A 22,964-nucleotide genomic window follows, 5' to 3' on the forward strand; every position below is an offset into this window, starting at 1 on the left:
AATGTGTATAAGCAAGGTACAATTCTTATGGGAACTATAATCAACAAAGGCTTAAATATTAATGTTATAGCTTGATGAAACTAATGGGAACTTCAGGTTTTTTAAGTCAAGTTAACAATACTTTTCCAACTTCTGTACAAAGCATTCATTCTGTGAAAACTTCCTGTATATGTTCCATCTCTCTGGTAGAAGTTATATGGGAACCAACTAATGATATCAAATCATACACAATAATAGTGATAATTCTCTATCCCAATAAAATAGTGTCTGTTATTGTTGTCACCCTTTAATTTAACAACTTTTCTTGATAATTTTTCTTTATATAGAAACTTGGAAATATGCTGAATAGTAACAGAAGATGACCTTTAAGATCTGTCTGAGATTTGTTGCTGTATAGCAAATACAGTGAAAGGGATATTGTCTCCATGTTCTTTTTGCTAAACTTAATTTGGTGTATATCTGACTTACAATGGACTACAAAATCTCGAAATCACTTACTGCACTTTGCTTTGCATTGTGGAGCGGCCTCAGAGTGTTCTGGATTCTTTTTCAGGAAGATGTGCTCCAGGAGCACATCGGAGCACTAGTCAGTGCAGCCATTTATAGTAATGGTCATATTTGACCAGTTCCTGTTTCTGAAGCCACATTTTTAGGAAAAGCCTATAAATACAGATGAATATTGGGGAGTACAGTATAAAAGATATGCAATACATCAAAGAAGCCTTTAGAACTGGTTAGTAGAAAAGGAATTTGGGAATTTGGAAATGCTCAGAGAGGTTTAGGTTTTGCCTACGACGGCCAGGTGAAATAAAGTTATGAAGTGGCTTACTGCTAGTCTTTCCAGATAGTTTGTGAAAGAATTGATTTGTGTAGCCTGAGTTTCTTTTGGACGGCTTAGGTAAACCTCAATGGCATCATAAAGTAATGAAACAACATTATAGTTCTATATTTATATCCATTAATCACTCTGATTTTTGAGAATTGGATTGTAACAGTAAATATGTAACAGCATTTGTTCTAAGGAAGTTGCTTCTTTTTGCATAAATTGGTTTTCTGTTAAATAATTTACTAAGAACTGTCCTTTTTTTTTTTTTTCCTTAGGACACACATTAGCTGAAAAAGTAGCTTGTACACCTGCAAGAGGAGATCCACTGCAATGGCTACATGCTCTCAAACATTTAGAATCAGCATTGAAGCTTTGCAGAGCATCTGCAACAAAAAAATTAGATATGGAAGCTGAACTTCTTTTTCAGATAGGTAAATAAATGTACATCATGATTGCCTTCCTAGGCAATGTTATGTACGTGACCTCTATCAAAACAGAGACATTTTACTTTTAAAAATAGAACAGATTTGGGTATTTCTCACCCTGTCTAGCTGCAGATCTCTCTCCTGTGTTTAGTATCACACCAGCATAGTTCAGGATGCATTACACAACAAATAATTTCAAAACTGCTGTAAAACTTCTCCCACCTCTATGTTATCAGGGATCAGGGTGTAGCCAATGAAATTAAGGACACTGTAGAAAGCTAATTAGCTTCTTTGCATCAGTCTGAACTAAAGATGAGAGGCTCAGAAAGTATTTCTAAATGATTTAAAAAAAGCTAATGAATTACACAGTGTTTGCATGCATTTGGATTTTAGCAGCATTATGTTTTGCACCAGGAGGTGTTGGTTTGTTAGGATCCCAGCCAGAAAGGCACTCAGACTCTGTAAAGTATCTCTTAAAATGCCATTTATTGGAGTTAACACTATAAAGAAAAAGAGGGTAGTGTAAATAATCTTATGTCCCTTCAGATGCTGAGAACCCCAAGCTGTGCAGTATTGAATGGGCTTCTAATCAGGGTGTAGCACAACACGCAGATCCTGTCTGTGGAAAGGTTGCCTCATTTTGGTCTTTTGCACTGTTAGAGGATTTTCTTAAAAGAAAACAATTCTATTCATCATTTCTACTGTCAAACAAAAAGCATATTCATGGAAGAACTTCTTGATGCACTTTTACAGAAAGGGCAGGTGGTGTAATCACTGGTACTAAGATGCTGCTCTTCTGTTACAGCCAGCTGGCTATATTTCTCCTGTGGCTAAGGGATGTGCACAGCACAACACAGGCCTGAGGGCCACACTCTATGTGCAGCATAGCGCAGCACAGAACAGGCCTGTGCCTGTGCAATAGCTCCTCCAGGTACAATGGTCTTCTAGTTAGCATCACTACATGTTAGGAGTCATTATGATTCCAAAATTTGATTATTTTAGCTACTCTGTGAAGTAATTTGCTATACAAGCATTGCGCATTACATTTTAAACAAACTGGAAAAGATTTTGCTTATCAGGAAGAGAATAGATAATGCACTATGATGTTGTTCAGCTTTCCTGGAGGGAAGACCAGGTTGGGTCTTACAGAAAAAAACAATAATATAATCTTGCAAATCTGCTTTCTATATTTCTTTCTTAGGTAAGGTAGAACGTCAGATAACTGAAGCAGGCAATAACAAATCATCTCGAGCTGTTGAAACCCTGTTGGAAGCTATAAAACTCAGCCAGCAACATGACCAAAAATTTGAGTAAGAAACCAGCTATATAACTTTCAAAATAATTTTAATCACACATGAAGATAGTTTTTTGACAGTTTTCTGAGATTTACTGTGGGACTTGTATTAGGAAGCATCTTTTATGTTTTGGAGAGTTTTCTTCTATTGCAGTATAGAAGAGCTACTGTGTATTCTCTTATTTAAAACAAATGCTGAGAACATATTTTAGAGCATATTTTAGAGTATACAAAGTTACAGCTCTCTGTTCTATTTCCAAATTTGTACCCTCTCTGTCAACACCAGGAACAGAGCTATCAATTAAACAGGGGGTTTATTCATATTTCAGAAGATGAGCTGTGGTCTGCCCCCTTCCAGATAACAGAAATCCAGCTTGAAAAGGTTAGCAGCCAGAAACAGTCAGAAGAACAGAGGCAGAAGGAGCACAGGAAATGTGTTTGTAACAGATATAAGGACAGTGACTTTGGCATTAGTTATCAGCATAGAAGATGCCTGAAGAGCTGAGCCAAGCCAGCCAATAAATTCTGTCAAGCAGCTCTGATACATTGGACTTCAGTTTTTTTTAGTTTCTTGACCAGTCTTAATAAATAATGTGACATGTCTGGTTACAGACAGTGTTAAGGCAGCAATTTACCTTGCTTGTTTGGGTATTCTGTTACTTAAGTTAATGAACCAGAACTCTGAACACAGAAGCAGTAGCATAGTAATAAACCTCTACAAGCAGTCAGCATGATGGAAGGTAGTACAGAAATGGACTGTGGTGACGTTTTGCAAGTTTAATTTGCTACACTCTTATTTAATTTGCTATCGTCTTTCCAAAAGAATGGACAGCAACATCGATGGACCTTGGCTTTCTTATTTCAGAGAACTAAAAATCCCAATCACCTTTATACAAGCCCTTTGATATCTATGGGATTGTTTAATTAAAGTTGTTTCTTGATGTCTCAAATCCTTTTTTTGTTAGCAAGACTAGAAAGTTAACTAAATTGTCACCAACTAAGTGTAGAACTTGCCATCTTCCCGCTTAGTTTGCCCTATCTTGAACTGCACAGCACTCTTTGACTTTTGTATTTTGCTTTGCACAAATAATACCAAAGCTGGAATTTATTCTACTATATAAATAGTCAACTCTGCAATATGACTCTGCCCAGAATAGATACTGCATGAGCAGGAGTTTGTTGCTGTGCTTAGGAAAGCTAATTCATAGGGAAGATCTGGAGAGATCTACAGAGCTGGGAGGAACCTGCATAAAAAGACCATTATAAACCTATAGGGAATAGAAATGTTGGAGAAGTTCTCCAGATAGTGATGAGGGCTGGAGCACCTCTCCTATGAGGCCAGGCTGAGAGAGTTGGGATTGTTCAGCCTAGAGAAGAGAAGGCTGCGAGGAGACCTTATTGTGGCCTTCCAGTACTTAAAGGGGGCCTACAGGAAAGATGGGGAGAATCTTTTTAACAAGGCCTGTTGTGACAGGACAAGGAATAATGGATTTAAACTAAAGAAGAATAGATTTAGACTAAACATAAGAAAGAAATTTTTCACAGTGAGGGTGGTGAAGCACTGGAACAGGTTGCCCAGAGAGGTGGTAGAGGCCCCATCCCTGGCAACATTCAAGGTCAGGTTGTACGGGGCTCTGAGCAACCTGATCGAGTTAAAGCTGTCCCTGCTCACTGCAGGGGGGTTGAGCTAGATGACCTCTAAAGGTCCCTTCCAACCCAAAGCATTCTGTGATTCTGTGATTCTATGATGATTTTCAGCAGGTCAAGGGAAGTAATTCTGGCCCTCTGCTCTGCTCTGGTGAGACCCCACCTGGAGTACTGCGTCCAGCTCCGGGGTTCCCAACACAAGAAAGACATGGACCTGTTAGAGCAGGTCTAGGGGAGGGCCACAAAAATGATCAGAGGGATGGAACACCTCTTCTATAAGGAAAGGCTGAGAGAGTTGAGGTTGTTTAGCCTGGAGAAGAGAAGGCTCTGTGGAGACCTTATTGCAGCCTTTCAATAATTAAAGAGGGCTTATAAGAAAGATGGGGACAGACTATTTAATGAGGCTTGTAGCGGTAGGACAAGACGCAATGGTTTTAAACCAAAAGAGGGTAGATTCAGACTAAATATAAGGAAGAAATTTTTTACAATGAGGGTGGTGAAACACTGGAACAGGTTACCCAGAGAGGCTGTAGATGCCCCGTGCCTGGAAACATTCAAAGTCAGGTTGGACAGGGCTCTGAGCAACCTGATCTAGCCGAAGATCTGCCCATGGCAGAGGGGTTGGACTAGATGACCTTTAAAGGCCCCTTCTAACCCAAACCATTCTATGATTCTATGAGTCTATGATTTTTGCTTGGTTTATAATACTACTGTAAAAATGACTGAAAGGGGGAGGAAGTATAGGGGAAAAGGAATTGGTGAGCACAGTCTGTCTGAAGATGTAGAGTATTCTGGTACAGAACTCAGAACTGAGAAAGTTCGTCAGCTGAGTCCAATAAAGAAATGAAAGACTGTTTTGGTCACTGTGGGTATTTTTGCTGATTCTTGGAAGAGTTTGACTGAAGACCCATATCCAAATTCAGCCACCCATGTTTCAGGGAAATCAGGACAGTGGATATATGCCTTAACTTGGGGAAGGAAGAGGAACCCATACAGATTCTGTACATAGAGATCACTTCCCTTGCAGAATTACAGTTTTCTTACTAAATATTTGCAATTTATTTATGGAATATTTGTTGCACATAATGCAAATTATTTTTGACATACTCTTAAATCAATGCGTTGTTAAGTATACCATAGGGATGTTTTAGACTCACTAAGACTTTAAAACAGGATCACATGGCTTTCTGAAAGAAGATACACTTTAAGTAGATGATGAGGACTGGCTGAATGATTTATTTGGCGAAGCTGTCTGGCTAGTCTTATGCAGGAGTCAGATTGTATCATTGTAATGCTTACTTTGATAGTAACATTGATCTGTGTGTTGTTTCTTACAGGTTAATAAGAAGATCATACCTTGAAATAGCACTTTTATACTTGCATTTTGCCACAAATAATGAAGAAGTGTCACAGACAGATAAGATGGTGCCTTCCAAATCAAACGTATGTTTTCTATCTTTTGGGCAGTGGTCTCTTCAAAGCAGGAAATATATTTCTGTTAGAACATTGTGTACCTTGCCAGACTATTACTTACAGTGACTGATACTGAAAATCCTACTAGAAAAATCACACAGAGAAATCATATAGTACAGCAGTAGAATTTTATCTTGTTTGATGTTATTTCTCATGTTTATTGCATTGAATGATAACATTTAAAATATTTTTCTGTATAAAACAGGAAGAAACAGAACCAACAGTGTTTTCATTTCTGATTATGTACTAATTAATTTCGATCTTGCAAAGAAAACATAACACTCAAACCTGTTTTTTAAGTGGTAATATTTATACTTTACCAGATTTCAATTTTTCAGCACAAATATGACTGACAGCATGAGAAATATAAAAGGCTTTAACCACGTTAAAGTGGCTAGAAGCCATATATTCAAAGTGTAATGTGCAACATAAGAGAAAAGAGGTAATTAAGATTCCAGAAAATGGAGAATTCTAGCAAAACTGTCTACAGTAGTGACCATAGTATGAACTGCTCTGAGAAAATTTTTACAGAAGCAGCCAATTAGTATGCTCTGGACAATTTTTTTCAATTTTAGCAATTAATCCATGGACTTACAATCAATGCTTATTTTTACAACTTGCAAATAAAACAATAATTCTGTAAGTAGGAGGACTTTTTTCTATCTTTAAAATATATTTTACCATAACACATTTAGAATCCTAATTATGAACTGGTGTATAATTTTAGATCTCTTCTGGAGAACTCTCTTCTTCTTCTGAGGAAGCTCTGAAATCAGAAGGCTACAAAGTACAAGCCTGGATTGCAGTAAGAGCAGCTACACAGGTTGGTGCAATATTCTGAAGAGGTAATTTTTCGGGTTTTTTTAATTTCATCTTATGCTACTTACACAGGCAAACAAGACAACACAAACAAGACAAGAATTAAGGTTTCCTGAAATTTCTGGCATGGGTCTTATTTGAGGAAATTAAAATGGACACTGTCTGAGTAGTGCATTTAATCTCTCTTGGACAGATCTGACTTTGTTTACCTCAAATTTGATTCAGTGCAAATAAAACAGCACACTGTCTGATATGTATTTGACTTGTGGGTAGACATCAGTGGCATCCAGGTGAGGATATCTGATTTGAAATCACTTACGTAGTAATTAAGCTGTCAGCAGTAATGATTTGTTTAAGTATAGTATGTACCATGTCAGAGAGAAACAGAATATTTTCCTGACTTTTAAAAATATAGTATGTTGAGTAATTAGGGATTTGTCATCATCTTGCTACTCTCAGATTTTAAAATCTTTATAAATATTGTAGTGAACTGGTTCTGAATAAAATAAATATTATTTTTAGGTCAGTGAAGCTGTGCTTGCTTCTCAGCTATTAATTGGAATGAAGAGTGTTAAAGAACAGAGCATAAAGGATGCAGTGCAACAGAAAATCCCAGAATTTGCTTCCATGGATCTTCTTGCTTCGTACAGAGATTTCTTATCTGGTATTCCTTTATACCTAGTAATATTAGAACATTAAATAAATAATAAACTATATATGTCATGTAATCTAGTATTACATTTAATATCTAATTTTCATTTCTAAAAAATTGTAAGTCATATTTGGAAAGTAAAAGCAAAATCCTCACCTGCATAGCAGTACAAAATACTGAGTAGACCTAATGGGTCTTTAAATATCAGCCTGTGCATGTGGTCAATAGGTTAAGAAAAACTGCATTGTTTGTATACTGTGGCTCAGAAAGATAGTGCACATACTGCCATACTTTGAGAAAAACAAACAGAGCTTTACAACAGGCCTTCCCAAGACTTCTAGAATAGGTCTTGGTCCCCCTATCAGTCATCACTGCTTTTTTTTCAAACACTGATTTAGAACAGATTTTGTTCCCTAGGTATATTAGCTTTTCCTTGGAGATTTTCAGTTTTTCTTTTGATTTTGCAAAGACATGTAGGTGTTGAATAGCTTGTCTCTCCCTGCCCGCCACCCCCCCCCCCCAAAAAAAAAAAAACCAAAACAAACACCAAAAACAACAAACGCAAATTCTTGCAAAGTTATCTGCCTGGGTACTGTATTCGAAAAGTGAAAGTCAGTATAATAAAAAAAAATTCACTGTCTTTCCCGTCCATAGAGATGCTTCCATTAGCTTGGTAGAACTTTGCCTTTGCCTGGTTTATTTCCAACTTCTGCATTTATTTTACAGCTAATGGAGTTGATGAAATGGACGTTTTTGATTTAAAAAAAAATCAGTGAAACTAGGAATTCTGGGATAATGGTTGCCAGATATTATGTAAACACTAAGGCATAATATCTGTATTTGTTTTTAAACTGGGAACCATTAATTTAGTGATAAAATTTTGGTTCAGTGGCCTAATTTCAATCATCCCAAGTGATGGACAATGATTGAATTGCTCTGCCTGATAGTTGCTGGCAAAGCTGAGCAATGTCTACTTACTGTACAGTGTTTAAACATATGTGTTTTGATTGGTTTATGAAAACAAGTGTTGTATGCTAAGGCCTTCCATCAATCTGATTGTTTTGTACTAGCTCCATTTGCTTATAATTATGGATAATTTTTCCTTTTAACAAATGCAGCAGGTGTTTCTCCTGATAGTTCTGTTAGGCAATACAAAGAAGAATAGAAAATGTAGAAAAGCAATAGTAGGCCAAAATATATAAAATATTTTCTGTAAAACCATTGTTTAAGTTTCATCTATAAACAATGTGACCATTTGTCCTGGTTTTGTCTGGGATAGCGTTAATTTTCTTCCTAGTAGCTGGCATAGTGCTGTGTTTTGGATTTAGTTGGAGAATAACATGGATAACACACTGATGTTTGAGTTGTTGCTAAGCAGTGGTTACATTGGTCAAGGACTTTTCAGCTTCCCATGCTCTGCCAGGTGCACAAGAAGCTGGGAGGGGGCACAGACAGGACAGTTGATCCAAACTGACCAAAGGGCTATTCCATACCATATGATGTCATGCTCAGTATACAAACTGGGGGGAGCTGGCCAGAGGGCAGTGATCACTGCTCGGGGACTGGCTGGGTATCAGTCAGCGGCTGGTGAGCAATTGCATTGTGCATCACTTAGTTTGTATTTTTTTTTTTTTTTTTTTAACCTTCCTTTTCTCTCCTATTAAACTGTCTCTATCTCAACCCACGGATTTTACTTTTTTTTTCTGATTCTCTCCCCCATCCCACTGGGGAGGGGGGAGAGTGAGCGAACGGTTGTGTGGTGTTTAGCTGCCTGCCAGGTTAAATCACAACACCATTTTAACTAAATTCTGTTTTTACAACTGACAGTGATATATCAGGAATAATGGAGACATTGAGATTTTGTAGAAGCACACATAATTATTTTCTGGAAGTTTACTGTTAGGAATTACCGTAACATAATGTTTGTTCAGTTTGGAATGAGAAACAGAGCAGAAGAATTCTGTAGGCTTTTGGGAGAGCCATGTACTAATACAGTGAAGAAAAAAAAAGAACATAAGCAGTGATATAGTGATAACTGTACTGATACTGTTTTTCCTCTTTTTGCATAAGTATGGTTTTTAGGCAGCACCAAAAAAAGAGATTTTTTTAGTCCATGGTGAAGTACACATTTCATTGATAATGTGCTTAATATCTAAAAGGGACTTGATTGAAGCCAGCAGGAAACATTTCAGAGTACCTAACTCTTCTGTGTTCAGGTCAATATAACTGGGAAGTTCAACTGCTGTAATTATGACTGATGACTCCTAATATTGTTTTCACTTACTAATATCTGCTATTGAACAATGTATAGAAATAATGGTTTTATATTTAAATTCAGAGAGAGAGCGAGCACCTTGCTCTCTACCCCTTTTACCTTCTTGCAAGGACCAGTCAGTTTCCTGGCCATGATCGAGAAATAGTTTCCTTACTAATTCAACTAATATTAAAACAGAATAGAAAGAATTTTCCTCTTATGAAAACCATACCCAGGTTCACAAGTTATATTTTTAGTTACAGATTAGTCAATTCCAACACAATGCAGAAATAGCTTTTGAATTGCAACCATTCATTTAATGCGTATTGTTGAACTGTTATTGGATTTGCAGATGGATTCAATGTTGTCTCCGAAAGTCCCACAGCATCTTCTACTGAAAACAAACAAACCATACAAGAGAAGCAGAGCCAAAGTGAAGGAACAGAAAGTCTTGCCACCAAGGCCAGCCCGAAGAAAGAGACAATAACATGGGTTCACTTAATTCGTTACCACAGTTATTTAAAAAGACTTTGTAACACAAACCTTCTATTTGGTATGAATTTTTTCTTCCTTCTAGAAAACTGCCATAGGTGAGATATTGTTCTTGGGGGTCAACGGTGTCAGATTCTAAGGCCATCTTCTAAGTTAGTCTCATTTTGAGTTCCTTTAAATTGTATAAATGTGAAAAAATCTTCACTGAAATCAAGATTTATGTCAGTTTACAAGTAAGTGAAGATATTATTACCTTTTCTCATAATTATTCATAAGCCTTCATAACACCAGGAAAAGCATCCCTCAAAACTTAATTGCTATTACTATACCTGAAGCATTTTTTTTAAAATTCATAATCTATATTTATTTTTAGTTCTAGATACATCAGACTTAAGTCACATCAGAAATAAATCTGTTCACTTTGGGGGCCTGTTTATGAGAATTGAGTGTAGTATAAATGGGAAAGCTGAACATTATTGAATGTGTTTTGACTAAACCCCCAGCTGTTATGTACATACTTGGTTTATTTCACTGTAAACAAAAGATGGTAATAGATAGGACCTTTCAAACAGAGTAAAAATCCATTAATTTCAGGGCCCTAATACTATGCATCTACATCTGATGGCCAGCTGCTGGATATACAAGTGACAACCTGATAGGTGAGAGTAGAACTAGAGTGTACATATAGGTGCTGCCTAGAGAGAAACCTAGCAACTCTGAAAATAATAATTTCAGAGAGGGTTGGGTTTTTTCCTTGCAGCACCAAATGAAAGGAAAGTATTCTTCCTCACCACAGAACTATAAGGACAGTAAGGTATCTACAATTAGGTGTCAAAATGCGCAGGTATATCTCAGCTGTAGTTACCAATGATGGAGCCTAGGTAGCAACTCAGCTGATCAGCCACTAGCTGTCTAAATTAGAGTCTTAAGAGCTCTTAGAGCTTCTTTTGACTGTATTGAATAAGTAAATGTTTATTCTAGTGGGTGCTTAGACATCTAGTGTACATACTGATGCTTATATGTCTAAATTTAAGTACCTAAACCTCAAAAGTGCACCTCCCATTTTATGCTACTTTATAATGTCTAGACAGAGCTTATTTCATTATCAGATCTCCAGCGAAAAATTGGAATACGAATAGCATAATCTAGTAATATTTAAGGACAATCAATATAATTGTTGGAAATGCATTTATTGGATATTGAATCAATTTACATATTTTACTACATTTTCAAAATTTATGAATATTGAGTAGCCATAGAAACTTTACTTTTTAATGGCAAATGATGATGTAATAAAAATCTCTTTTCAAAGCTGCCCCTAACTCAGGACCTGGGTCATTTTCTGCAAGAGATGGACACTTCAGTTCTGTTTTTGACACAGGGATTGTTCTACGCATAGCAGAAATGCATTCCTTTCTTAAAAAACATTTGTTTGAATATTCAATATGTTGTCTTGAGAATTTCCCAGAAGAGCTACGTGATGTAGAATTGCCACTTGGTAGGCCAGCTGATTCTTCAAAGGTACTTATTTTCTTTCTGATGTTTCAAAAATATTTATTATGCTTGCATTTTGCTCAGATTCTTGCTAGTTCCAATGGTGATATTTCTGAGAGCACTATAGAAGTATTAATTAATTATGCAGAAGATCAGTGCAAAACCAAAATCCTGTCCAAGCAGTGAAGGACATAGTTAACAAATGCAAATAACCTTGTGTTATTAATTCCTGCAAAAATGATCTCTATCCCATACCCAGTGTATTTAGATGCTAGAAGATTAAGCAGAATGATATTTAAGAAGATTTCATTATTAGTTAATTCAGTTGGCTGTGTTATTTGGTAGGACTGAGGCTTGTAATCCTGTAGATCCATTGTTTCATACCAAAAATGTCCTGATGTTTGCTTTGTAATTTGTATGTACAAGCCTTTATATTGATAATTTGGTCTATAATAAAAACATGATGTTCAAAAAATATATAATTTATATTTCCTCAAAATTTGTTGATGGCCTTGTGTGCCATTTTTTTTCACTGATTATCAGCTGGCTAGAAAATCAATCCTTTCAGATCTCTGGCTTGCAAACAGCGTGTTTGAGCTTTCAAATGTAGGCAGCTCAGACTGTATTACTCAGAGAAATCTTGAACTGGAATTCTGGAGTCTATGCTGACCATGGCATATATATTGAATATTGAGTAGCAAAAGTCTTTGAAGATTCAATGTAAAAATAATTGTCTTCAAAGTTTCTCCATCCCACTTCTCACATTAATAATTATCCTAATACCAAAAAAATTAAAATGACAGGTTACTCTCTATGGTTTATTTTTCACCAGTTATGTTCAGTATTAGATGGAGACAGGGGAGCCTTGAGGAGTGAGAACTTGTTATCTTATAAAAATGAATTAAAATACTTTTGTGAAAGTAGCTCTTCTAGAGTTGGTGAACTTTCTGCAGTGTTGGACAGCATATCATTACTCATTTCCCAACAAAGAGCTGACTGTGCCACTGAATAAATTGTAAATATATGGTATGTGACATTTATAACAGCCATCGTATATCAAAAATTATTTTACTCTGTCTGCTCTTCTTTTGACATAATTAGTATTACACTGTCCTAGAATAATAAGCTTCAGAGCTCACTGTCATGTTCGTGACAGGTGCAAGCTGCATAATCATGTGTTAGCTTCACTGTTGTAGACAGCTAACAAGCATAAAGCTCTTACTTTTTTTAATTCTAAGCTTCATTGATTTTTATCACAACATTTTTAGAAGCTTTAACGGTTCAGAAGGCTGTACAAGTTATTTTAAAAAATGTTACTGTAATTTGATACTGGGATTTTTAACAGTACAAATAGATATAATTTTGAAGGAATGACTTTTATGTACAAGGTCGTTTTGCTTACATGTGTCTTTGTAATTCTATTTTTGACTCTTGAAGTTTTTTTCAGCTCTGCTGAACAAAGCATCCAAATTACATTAAGAAGGCTATAATTAAAATTGTGTGCCCTGTTCCATTTTGCATGCTTGTTTTTTATTCCACTCCATGATAGTATGTAGGATTGGAAACACTTAACTAAGACAGTTTGTTGTTTTCAGGCTTTTGAGAAAGTTGAATAAATAAATATTTATGTATGTAATTCAGCAACCCTCCAGTCTGACAAGAGCAGTTGTAATGTCCTTCCTCAAAAAGATTCCATATGATGTAAATAACAAAAGATGCAGTTCAGTGAAAAAGAACACATACCACACATTTTAGAAAGAAAAACATATTGTAAAATGGACTTTTAAGAGCTCTAGTTCAGGGGCACAGCATAAATTAGATTGTTCCCACCTCCATGTGTTTTCTCATAATTTTGTTCACTCTCCATGCTAGCAGGACAGTGGGTGATTCACTGCCAAAATTACAGTCTAAGATCCCAAATGCAGAAGATCCTTGTAGTAGGTGGGTGATCCATGCCCACCTCATGGCATACCATGGGTCATGGCCACTGTTGTCACTGCCTCAGTGTTTAGAGTCTATGTGGCATGGATCATCCCCAGTTAATTGTCCCATGCCATACTGAAGGCATATCCATACACTCAAATGCATGACTTCAGCATGCATGACTTTATCTTCACTTCTACTATATTTTGATGCAGGATGGGAACTGGCTTTATGAAGTAAGATTATGTCACTGTGAAAAATCGATCTTCTGCTCACCTGGATTTACTGCCCTGTATTGGTCATGAGCTGTATTTTCTGAAAATAAAGTGGATAAAATTCTCCAGGTTTTTTCAGTGATGAACATTCAAAATTAAAAAAGAATTAACTATCCAGGCAGCTGTTTCCAGTGTCCACATTTTGGAATCAATGATGGAGACACTAACAACCTTTTCAAATAGCTTCAGCATTCCCCCAGAATGTCACTGTTTGGCCTCCTCTGTACTTTGCAGATCTGTGTAAAACTTTAAAAAAGTAGAAATGGTATGGCACTGTTCAGCCTTTAAATAAAATATTTTACAATTTTAAGAAAGGCTTTCATTCATAAATGAATGTTGGTTGACAGTATTCTTCCATTGCTTCCCTGGTAAATGACAGTCAAACTGTAACTATGTGATGAATAGTCCGCTAATGTTCCATTTATATTTTAGTAAATATGACATATGACAAATCCTCACAAAGTAAGTGACTGAATTTTCAGTAGGTATCACCCTTTGTTAGTTGCACAGCTAATAAGAAAACAAATAGGTAAACATAAATAAAGTATTAGTCTAGCAATCAGATTACTATTTTAATTATCAATATGTATAGCAGACAAACTACTTTTTCAGCACTAAATTTTGTATGGTCAACATGTCAAATAATATCTTTTAGCAAAAACCATAACAACATAAGGAATCATTGTTGCTGTAGGTGTCTCTAAGTCAGCCCAGAGGTCCTCTGCGTTATCTTGAGAAATGTCTCATCATGTGAACTTTGAAAAGCCTTAACTTGGCAAGATGGACACCTTTTAAAATTACCCATTTATGCTTATTTAAGCATATATTTGTGCAGGAGTGAAAGTCATGCCAATTCTAGTAGACACTAGCTTATAACAGATTTTGCATGTTACACTAGAAAAAATACAATTTAAAATTTTCTTTTGTGTTTCAGATGTCTCTTGAAATTACTGGAATTACACCAAAGATGTCATGCGTGAGAATATCTTCTCCATTTCCTGTCATCGCAGAAGCAGACAGTCAGACAGAGAGTAGGGCAGCAAATGCTTCAAATAAGGAAATTAACATTCAGTGGTACATTCCTTCTCTGGCAAAGCCATCAAACTATACAGAGACTAAGGTATAATTACACCAAAGCAGTTCCTTAGGTATTGGAACAAATTAAGTCTCATTTCCAATGAATATTTGTGTCATGACTGATCAGCTTTTTAACTGAGTTATACATATGCTGACTGGCAAGCTGGACAGCAAGGAGCTATATATTTACTCTGCCACAAACCTGCTATGCAGGACAAACAAAATGCCCTGACAGTTTTTTGGTGGCAGGCCAGAGAAAGACGTCGTTGACCATACAGAGCTTCCAGGCCATGTTGTATTCATGCCTTTTGCAGGTCCTTGATGTCTTTAAGACCTCCACTCTATTAAGTTTGATTAGAGCGGACCAACACATTCAGAAAATACTGTTTGGTGAGAGGCTGCCAGAAAAGCAAAGATACACATATACATGGAAAATGGGATTTTGTAAACCTCATTTCCCTAAGAAATCAGATTAAACATGAAAGATGAGAGAGATTGGAGGGTTGCAGGAAGGCAAGAGACTAGGACATGGAATTTGTTTTACTTTTAAACAAGGGAACAGCATGTAGATAAAATTTCCGCCACTGCAATAGAAATCCATGCCCTCCAAACTTTTTGGCATAATAGATCAGTGTCAAAATTTCTACTAGACCCTTTTCATCTCTATTAGTAAGCTGATAGGAGCCCTGTGAAGTTAGTGCAAATAATGTACTTTTCAATACAGTTTTGCAGGTTACTTTAGCATGATCTTACAGGTCATTAGAGATCCAAAGACAGCTCTTGAAAACAATTAATATATAAATGCCATATTCTTGACATTCTCCATATAGTCAAAATATTCAGCTACCACTAGGAAGCATATTTTCACTCATAACAGCAAATTAAGTCAGTGAAAGATGAGAACATTCTATTTCATTTTCTTGTGCTCTTATATTGATACAGCTTTATTAGACTGGTGAGTTATGTGCACTTTGTGGATTTAAAACTACTATGATGACAGCCATGCACAAGGCCATATAGCAAATGTAACTAATTACATAGGGCCTTTGGAAATTCAGTAAAAGCTCTCTGTTCAGCCTACCTGAAGTTGGAACTTCAGACATGAGTGTAAATGGGATTGATTGACCAGGATCAGGACAAGACTGGGATTTTGACGGTGCCTTTATAGGGTATAATTAATTTTCAAACCTATATGAATTATATCCATAATTAAATTCCTTTAACACCTTTAAAAACTGAATATAGTACAAATTCACATGAGGCCACACTCCCCCCTTTTTTGAAAGTCAGTTATCTAAGTCTTCAGCAGTACATTGTATTTGACAGTTCTTATAATCTAGTATCACTGAAATAGCTCAGGTGTACTATACCATACTGCATTACAGCTTACCTATTCCATCTTTCTTACAGGTTTTGCTGCTTTATGCTTATAATACAAAGCCTGTCAAGGTTAGCAACATCAAGATTTTCAGTTCAATGTCTGTGTTTTCAGGCCACTTATGGATTCCGTTGGCTAGGTAAATAATCACTGACTTTATCCTGTTATTTCATGCTATATTAAAGATCAGTCAACCATTTAGGATGAGAGAAAATATAGTACAAAGTATCAAAGAGCTGTAAGTCTTTAAAAGCACGAATTTTTGCTTTTCAGAGATTTTTCACTATAAAAATGGCAAGATGATGTACACAGCATTAAACCCATCCAAACATATGCATTTTCAGTACAATAGCATTTTAGTTTTGATTCTTAAAGAATTGAATAACACATGCTAATTATATTACACCGGCATAGCAACGTAAGAAAACGCTAGCAAATCTAAGAAGCAGTCCCAGCAGTTATTCCCATTCTCTCACTGGATCAGCTACTTTCTCCATCCCATATTACAACTCTGAGCATGCAAGAATTTTTCTCAGTTGTAGCCTCAGACTCAGCCCTTCATTTTAGATCCTATGGTGTTTTTCATTACTTCTTTCTTGTCATCCATCTAGCCTCAGAATTTTTAGAACTGCTGAGCAGGTGGAGGGGAACGAATAACAGGCCAAGAAGAGTTGCAATCCCTGCCACCCAGCTTGTCTCATGCTGGTTGGATGAGAAAATCTTTTCTTAGAGAGGCTTACTTAAAATACTTCTTCTTACCATTTTTAATGCAAAAAGCTAATGCTTTCCATATTTCCACTTTCTTTAATGGAAAACTTTTTGTAAAATTATGAGATCAGTCTTGAAATGAAAGAAAATGTAGAATCTAATCAATATGTAATAAAGGATAGGTCAGTTTAATTATAACATGGAAACAATAAATATTGTTCTTTTATATCATCAACAATGAAAAATCTTGTGTTCTTTCAGAATTATGTCTTTACGGGAGAAATTATCTAATCTGAAGCAGCAAGCTGAAATGTTGATGCAAAGTTCTAAAAGCTTGTCTTCAGCTTCCGAACCTACAAGTTTTCTTGAACAAAGTGAAACCTTGAAAATAATTCCTTCAAAAAAACCCCAAATGAATGTTGCAAAAGTGCATCTTGATGAAAAAACAGAAGTAAGTGAGAACAGTTCTGCTCTTAAATATGTCTGACAGTCTTTTATTTAAGATGTCTGTTTTGGGGAAATAAATGACAGGTAACTTGGAAGGCAGACACAAAAGATTAAACTTTCCTCACCCCTTTCAAGAAATGTTGAAGTATTTTCACTTTTCATTTAATATTTAACTTTTTCTTTTCCTTATATATTGGTTGTCACTTTACAAAAATACCAGGCATCTTCAACCTTCCACTTGAAAATAAAGGATACATCTTCAGGTACACAGATTTGAAAATTGATGCCTAATTTATAGTAATCTACATCTGAAAATGCTTGGCATAGTGTTAAATTAGCATGGTGATCAACCCAAAAGTGCTTTTTAAAAATCAGTTAAACATCTTCAATGCAAAATGGGCAGTGATGGTTTCTGAAATAAGAAACTTCTAATAACGTTATTGAGAGAGGACTAAAACTGGCAGTGAATTTATTTTCATTTGCCCTGCATAACCCTCCTCTTTTTATTAGCAAGGCTGAATATGGTCCACAACCAAATAACTCCCCCCACATACACACACAAAAGAGGTAATTTCAGAATTTTCCATGTGGTCTGTTTGAGATAATGTCATTGGAATAGAATGTTGCCACAGCATAACTGCTGCTTGATAAATGCCAAGGCAAAATAAATGTTTATTTTCAAAGTGGGAGACATTTATCATGTGACAGGATTCTCTTTATATCTATTATATGAAATGATTAATGATGTAGAGGCTGTCATTTTGTCTGATGGATGCTGTGAAACAGTGACAATTGTGCACTATGCCTTTATTACATGGCTGTATTTTGACCAGCTTGGAGAACAAATGATGCTTTGGCCAATCACAGTGCTTTCAGGAGGGTAGACAAAGCTGTCCTTTAGTGGGTGTTTCTGATTACCTGAAAGGTTTTGCTCAAACTTTCATTAATATATGTCAGTAACTGGAAAAACAATGTTTAGAATACTAAGATTAACATGCCATGCATTATACATATATAAATATCATCTTGTCAGAGTGTTTGTTTAGAATGTCTTCAGTAAACACGTAGCAAAAGTATGCTTGCTCACTGGATTTAATACCTGTGCCAGGGGCAGTTTTGCCTCAGTAGAAACTCCAAGGTTTAGGCACTTGTGTTTGTACAGCAAACACAACTATTTGTGTTGCTGAAAATTTATATTCATCAGCTAAGGTTAATATGGCTGTGAATTCAAGTAGAACAACCTAAAACTTGATTGTTCTGAAAAATTTTGTAAAGCCAAGCCATCTGTTAGCTTATCAGAGGAGACTGATAGTACAGCATTAGTTTTTTTTTGTGTTTTATACCATTAGGAAATGGCTAAGAGGTGTTTATCTGAAGTCAAAGCACTGCTGTCTGTTGTTCCAGCCCTGTCCTTGCCATTAACTGAGGTATGCTATTCTCATTAATAGTAAAAATCTGTTTTCTAAAATAAAACAATTGTTCAGTTAAACTGAAACATGGATTATACCACTAAGTATCTTCCCATTTTTTTTCTCATACATTGTTGGGCTGTTTGGGTTTTATTTTTTCATTTTTACAAATAAAATACAAATATGCATGATTACAAACTCTGAATGTCTTCATTGTTCATTAGAATCACCTTTTTATACATAAAAAAATGTATTAAAAATGAATCTCACTCACAACGGATTCATCTGGTTTGTTCACCATTCTCTGGTCATTGTTTACACAGACTCCAGTGAATTTCCATGATGCAACTGCCAAATGCAGTTTCCTTCCATCCCTGTGTTTTCACAGCTATTCAGGCCTTCCTTCTATTTCTTCAGCTTTCTCTGCCTTGCCCATGACATGTCCTCAGAGAAAGCAGGCCATTTTTTTGTCCATGCTGTTGTATTCATCTTGTTACCCAGTTGTAGCCAGTATCCCAGAGGAGGCTACAGGAACTGGCCCATAGCAGTCAGCAATACCATTCAGGGTTCTCAGCCACCCTAGGGGGATCAGGAGAGGACCACAGCTGCCAGGGCTCAAGGAACTCCAAGGAAGATTCTGGAATCCACTGTAACATATCAACCCCCCCACTAATCCTCAAATATCTTGTCTGTAATTGTTCATAATGGAATGATAATAGATAAGGCATCCACTGTACTCTTCTTTTCCAGTCAAGTGGCTCTTCCTGTGAGAGGAGAATCCCAAGTTCTGTCTGGGAACAGTTTGGCCAGTGGCCTATTATAGAAGAGAGAATCTGTAACGCTGTCCTGTGCGTCCTGCAGTCTGGTACCCAGGAGTACATACTTCCCTTTTATACATATTGCACCAATCTTGCCAGCCCTTGTTATCTGTCCTGTAGGTGTCTCTCAGATGACTCCCAGACCTTCGTATCGCTCAATCTGGCTTTATCAATGCATCAAAACACATAGACATTCATTCTGCAAAGCTATACCTCTCACAGTCCCACTGAAGTATCTTCCATGGTAGAGAGATTTGACAGATACCTAGGGAACGGTACAGCTGAGCTTTCTTGGAATTCTCGTGAACCCCTCTTCACATTGCCTGCTTAACTGCTCTGTTTTATTCTGGCTAAATGCCACAACAAGCTAAAATGTTTCAACAGGTGGAACAATGGGCTTTTCATCACAAAGTTTCAGAGACAGACTTCAAACTAAGATCCTATTAGATATGGCAGATCTGGTTGAGCAAGTGAAGCCCAATCCTTCAAGATGCTGAGTATCTTCATTCTTCTCTGAAGCCAACAGAAGTTGTAGAGTGCTCAGCACTTCATTATATATAGCATACTTCTAAGCAGTATTTCCAAACTTTCGGATAAGTTGTACGTGTGCATTACCCAGTCTTCTTGGCTAGAGGTGTAAAGCTCAGAGTGGGATGATGTATACCACAGGCTAGTACATTCCCTTTGTTTTCAAGCATGCAGGAGAAAGCAGCAGATACATTGCTTATATGTAGTTTTGCATAATTTTTCCCCACCACACACTTTTTTGTTGCTCGTGGCTAATTTGTGGTATTTGTTTTCTCATTCTCCAAGCTGTCACACTTTAACTCCTATCATGTTTCCAGCTTCTCTTCTTTGATCCTCTTTTTTCTGTTCATGTGTCTTACGGTGCTTTTGATTCAGCACTGAATTATCTTTCTAAGTGGGAAAAGTGCATTCTTATTGAATTATTCATTCAAAATTATTTGACTGTTCATGTTTTAACAATAAAAATTGATCAGCTGGCTCATTTTTAAAGCTATTTAATGAATAACTATGTTCTCGAGGGAGATAGTAGAGCATAGTGTTTGGGAGTTCCAATCTTAATAGTAAATTAATAAATAAAATAATTGCATTAAAAATTAACCTCCCTAGGTAGCCTGTTCCAAGCTTCTCTTCCTCTAGTTAGTTTTTCTTAATATCTAAATCAGCTTAATAGTTCTCTATGTCCAATGGACATACAAACCAGTTTATCATTGCCCTCTGTTTCACCTTTTACAGTTAGCTCAATTCTTTCGACTCATCTTGGGAAAAGCCTTCCAAATTACTAATCGTTCTTGCTGCTTTTGTCTTATATCTTCATTTTACCTACGGATGATCAGGATAAACTCTGTGAGCAAGACTGTTCACAGAAATTTCTTCCCCTTAATCCTGTTTTACTAGTTTCTTGCAAAAGATGTCACTAACCACAAATTTATATTGAGGCAATGAGTATTTCTAACTTATTCATTGGATGTGGGTCAGAAGTCTGGCTTTAATTTAATTTGTATAGATGTACTTTTTGGTACCTATAAGCTTTATAAAGTTATTTATTTGGTATTTTTTCCCTGTTTTTTCAGATCCCATTTGATGTTACTTTGCAATCAATAGCAAGTTTGGAAGACATGTTTGATCCTGCCAATGGTTGTATAATAACTGAAGAAAGTCTTTTCAATTGGATCATTTCTCTGTTTCACTAAATTATATTTTTGCAGTAACTTAATCAGTTGCTGAGTGCTATAGATTTAGACTTAAGTTCTAATGTTAATGAAACAACCTCATTAATCCCGCCAGGATTTGGCTCCTAATGTGTTTTATGATGTTCATTTTTAGCTTATTTCTAATTATTTAAAAATTAACAGTTTTTAAAATTCAAATACATTTTTAGGAATTAAATGTATTAAAAGCAATTTCTTAATAGGAGGATTAAAAATTTGATTTATTCAATCATCTGTAATTAAGTGAGTTTGTTGGGGGTTTTCTAGCTTTTCAATAATTTCTTACTGTTTAGAAAAGTTAAATGGGCTTGTAGCCTTCTAGCACCTGCTAATAGATACTGTTTTTTTCCCCTGAAGTTCTATTCTCATCAGCAATTTTTAAATTGCTTTGGCAGTTATGAAAAGTGAGTTTATTTTTGAGGTTGAGATTTTTTTTTTGCCTAAAATCATTACTGAGTTTGTTCTTTTACACTCTATTTGGAAACTAGCATTTCAGACTTTTCTATCTTTTGTTAAAGAAAAACACATCTGTGCTGGTTTTGGCTGGGAGTTAATTTCCTTCATAGCAGCTAGGATGGGGCTGTGTTTTGGATTTGTGCTGAGAACAGTGTTGATAACACAGGGATGTTTTCGTTACTGCTGAGCAGCGCTCACACAGAGTCAAGGCCTTTCCTGCCTCTCACCCCACCCCACCAGTGAGGAGGCTGGGGGTGCACAAGAAGTTGGGAGGGGACACAGCCGGGACAGCTGACCCCAGCTGACCAAAGGGATATCCCGTACCATGTGACGTCATGCTCAGCATATAAAGCTGGGGGAAGAAGAAGGAAGGGGGGGACATTCAAAGTGATGGCGTTTGTCTTCCCAAGTAACCATTATGCGTGATGGAGCCCTGCTTTCCTAGAGATATCTGAACACCTGCCTGCTGATGGGAATTAGTGAATGAATTCCTTGGTTTGCTTTGCTTGCGTGCGCAGCTTTTGCTTTGCTTATTAAACTGTCTTTATCTCAACCCACGAGTTTTCTCACTTTTACCCTTCTGGTTCTCTCCCCCATCCTGTTGGTGGGGAGTGAGCAAGTGGCTGTGTGGTGCTTAGTTGCCAGCTGGGGTTAAACAACGACAGGAAGAAAGCTCATATCTGAACGTCTGCAGTAATTGCACAGAAAAAGAAAGCATAAAGCTAATTGCAAAGTAAATTGCTTCTTGTTTTATGTATTATAGTAGTTTGGGTGGGTTTTTCCTTCCCATTGAATGCAGACTAAATCTTTCAATATGTGAGACTTGAATAAATTTGTGTCAACACCACGCTCCATTAAGTTTCTATAGAATACTTGTCTGCATCGCTGTCTCCAAAATTAAAAAGGAAGGGGCGAAAGGCACCTTCTTTGATTTCAGAGTCTGAATTGTAACGGAGGGCCCTCCTGCTATATGGTCTGCTCCATGATCTGCCCCGTACAACACAGCCAAAGGACTACTTACCGCCTTGGCAGCTTTCAACCACTGGCATGTTTACCAGTTCTTCTCAAATTTTAACTGAACTATTTCTCCATTCCACATCTGTGAAAGGAATGGATAGTGTTTCCCTATCTGATAAGTTCTAGGACGGGGCAAGGCAGGAGAGAGAGTGCGCACACTGTGGGGACAGATTGAAAGGATTCTGAAATGAATGACATTTTAGCTTCAGTGCATCCCCTGGGTAAGCGACAAGAAGGATCCTACAGGGAACTAAAGAATAGTAAAAAGAGGTTTGGGGGTTTTTTTAATTCCTTTGGTATTGTCTGTTCTGTGAACTGAATGAAGTAAGTGTCCTGAGAACAAA

The 22,964-nt window shown here is 36.6% G+C and overlaps 1 protein-coding gene across 1 annotated transcript in view; it reads left to right on the plus strand.

Annotated features, from left to right (window-relative positions):
- The window catches only part of CFAP54 (cilia and flagella associated protein 54), a 125,849-nt gene extending 104,720 nt beyond the window's left edge, over positions 1-21,129 (plus strand). The window contains 12 exon segments of the mRNA XM_075720768.1: positions 1,102-1,257; positions 2,453-2,561; positions 5,530-5,635; positions 6,393-6,488; positions 7,007-7,148; positions 9,743-9,943; positions 11,195-11,403; positions 14,509-14,694; positions 16,062-16,168; positions 16,999-17,188; positions 18,534-18,611; positions 21,010-21,129. Of these exon segments, the coding sequence (XP_075576883.1) occupies positions 1,102-1,257; positions 2,453-2,561; positions 5,530-5,635; positions 6,393-6,488; positions 7,007-7,148; positions 9,743-9,943; positions 11,195-11,403; positions 14,509-14,694; positions 16,062-16,168; positions 16,999-17,188; positions 18,534-18,611; positions 21,010-21,129 (1,700 nt within the window).
- Positions 21,130-22,964: the final 1,835 nt, after the last annotated feature.

This window comes from Pelecanus crispus, chromosome 1 (genome assembly GCF_030463565.1).
Source record: "Pelecanus crispus isolate bPelCri1 chromosome 1, bPelCri1.pri, whole genome shotgun sequence".
Taxonomy (NCBI): Eukaryota; Metazoa; Chordata; class Aves; order Pelecaniformes; family Pelecanidae; genus Pelecanus; species Pelecanus crispus.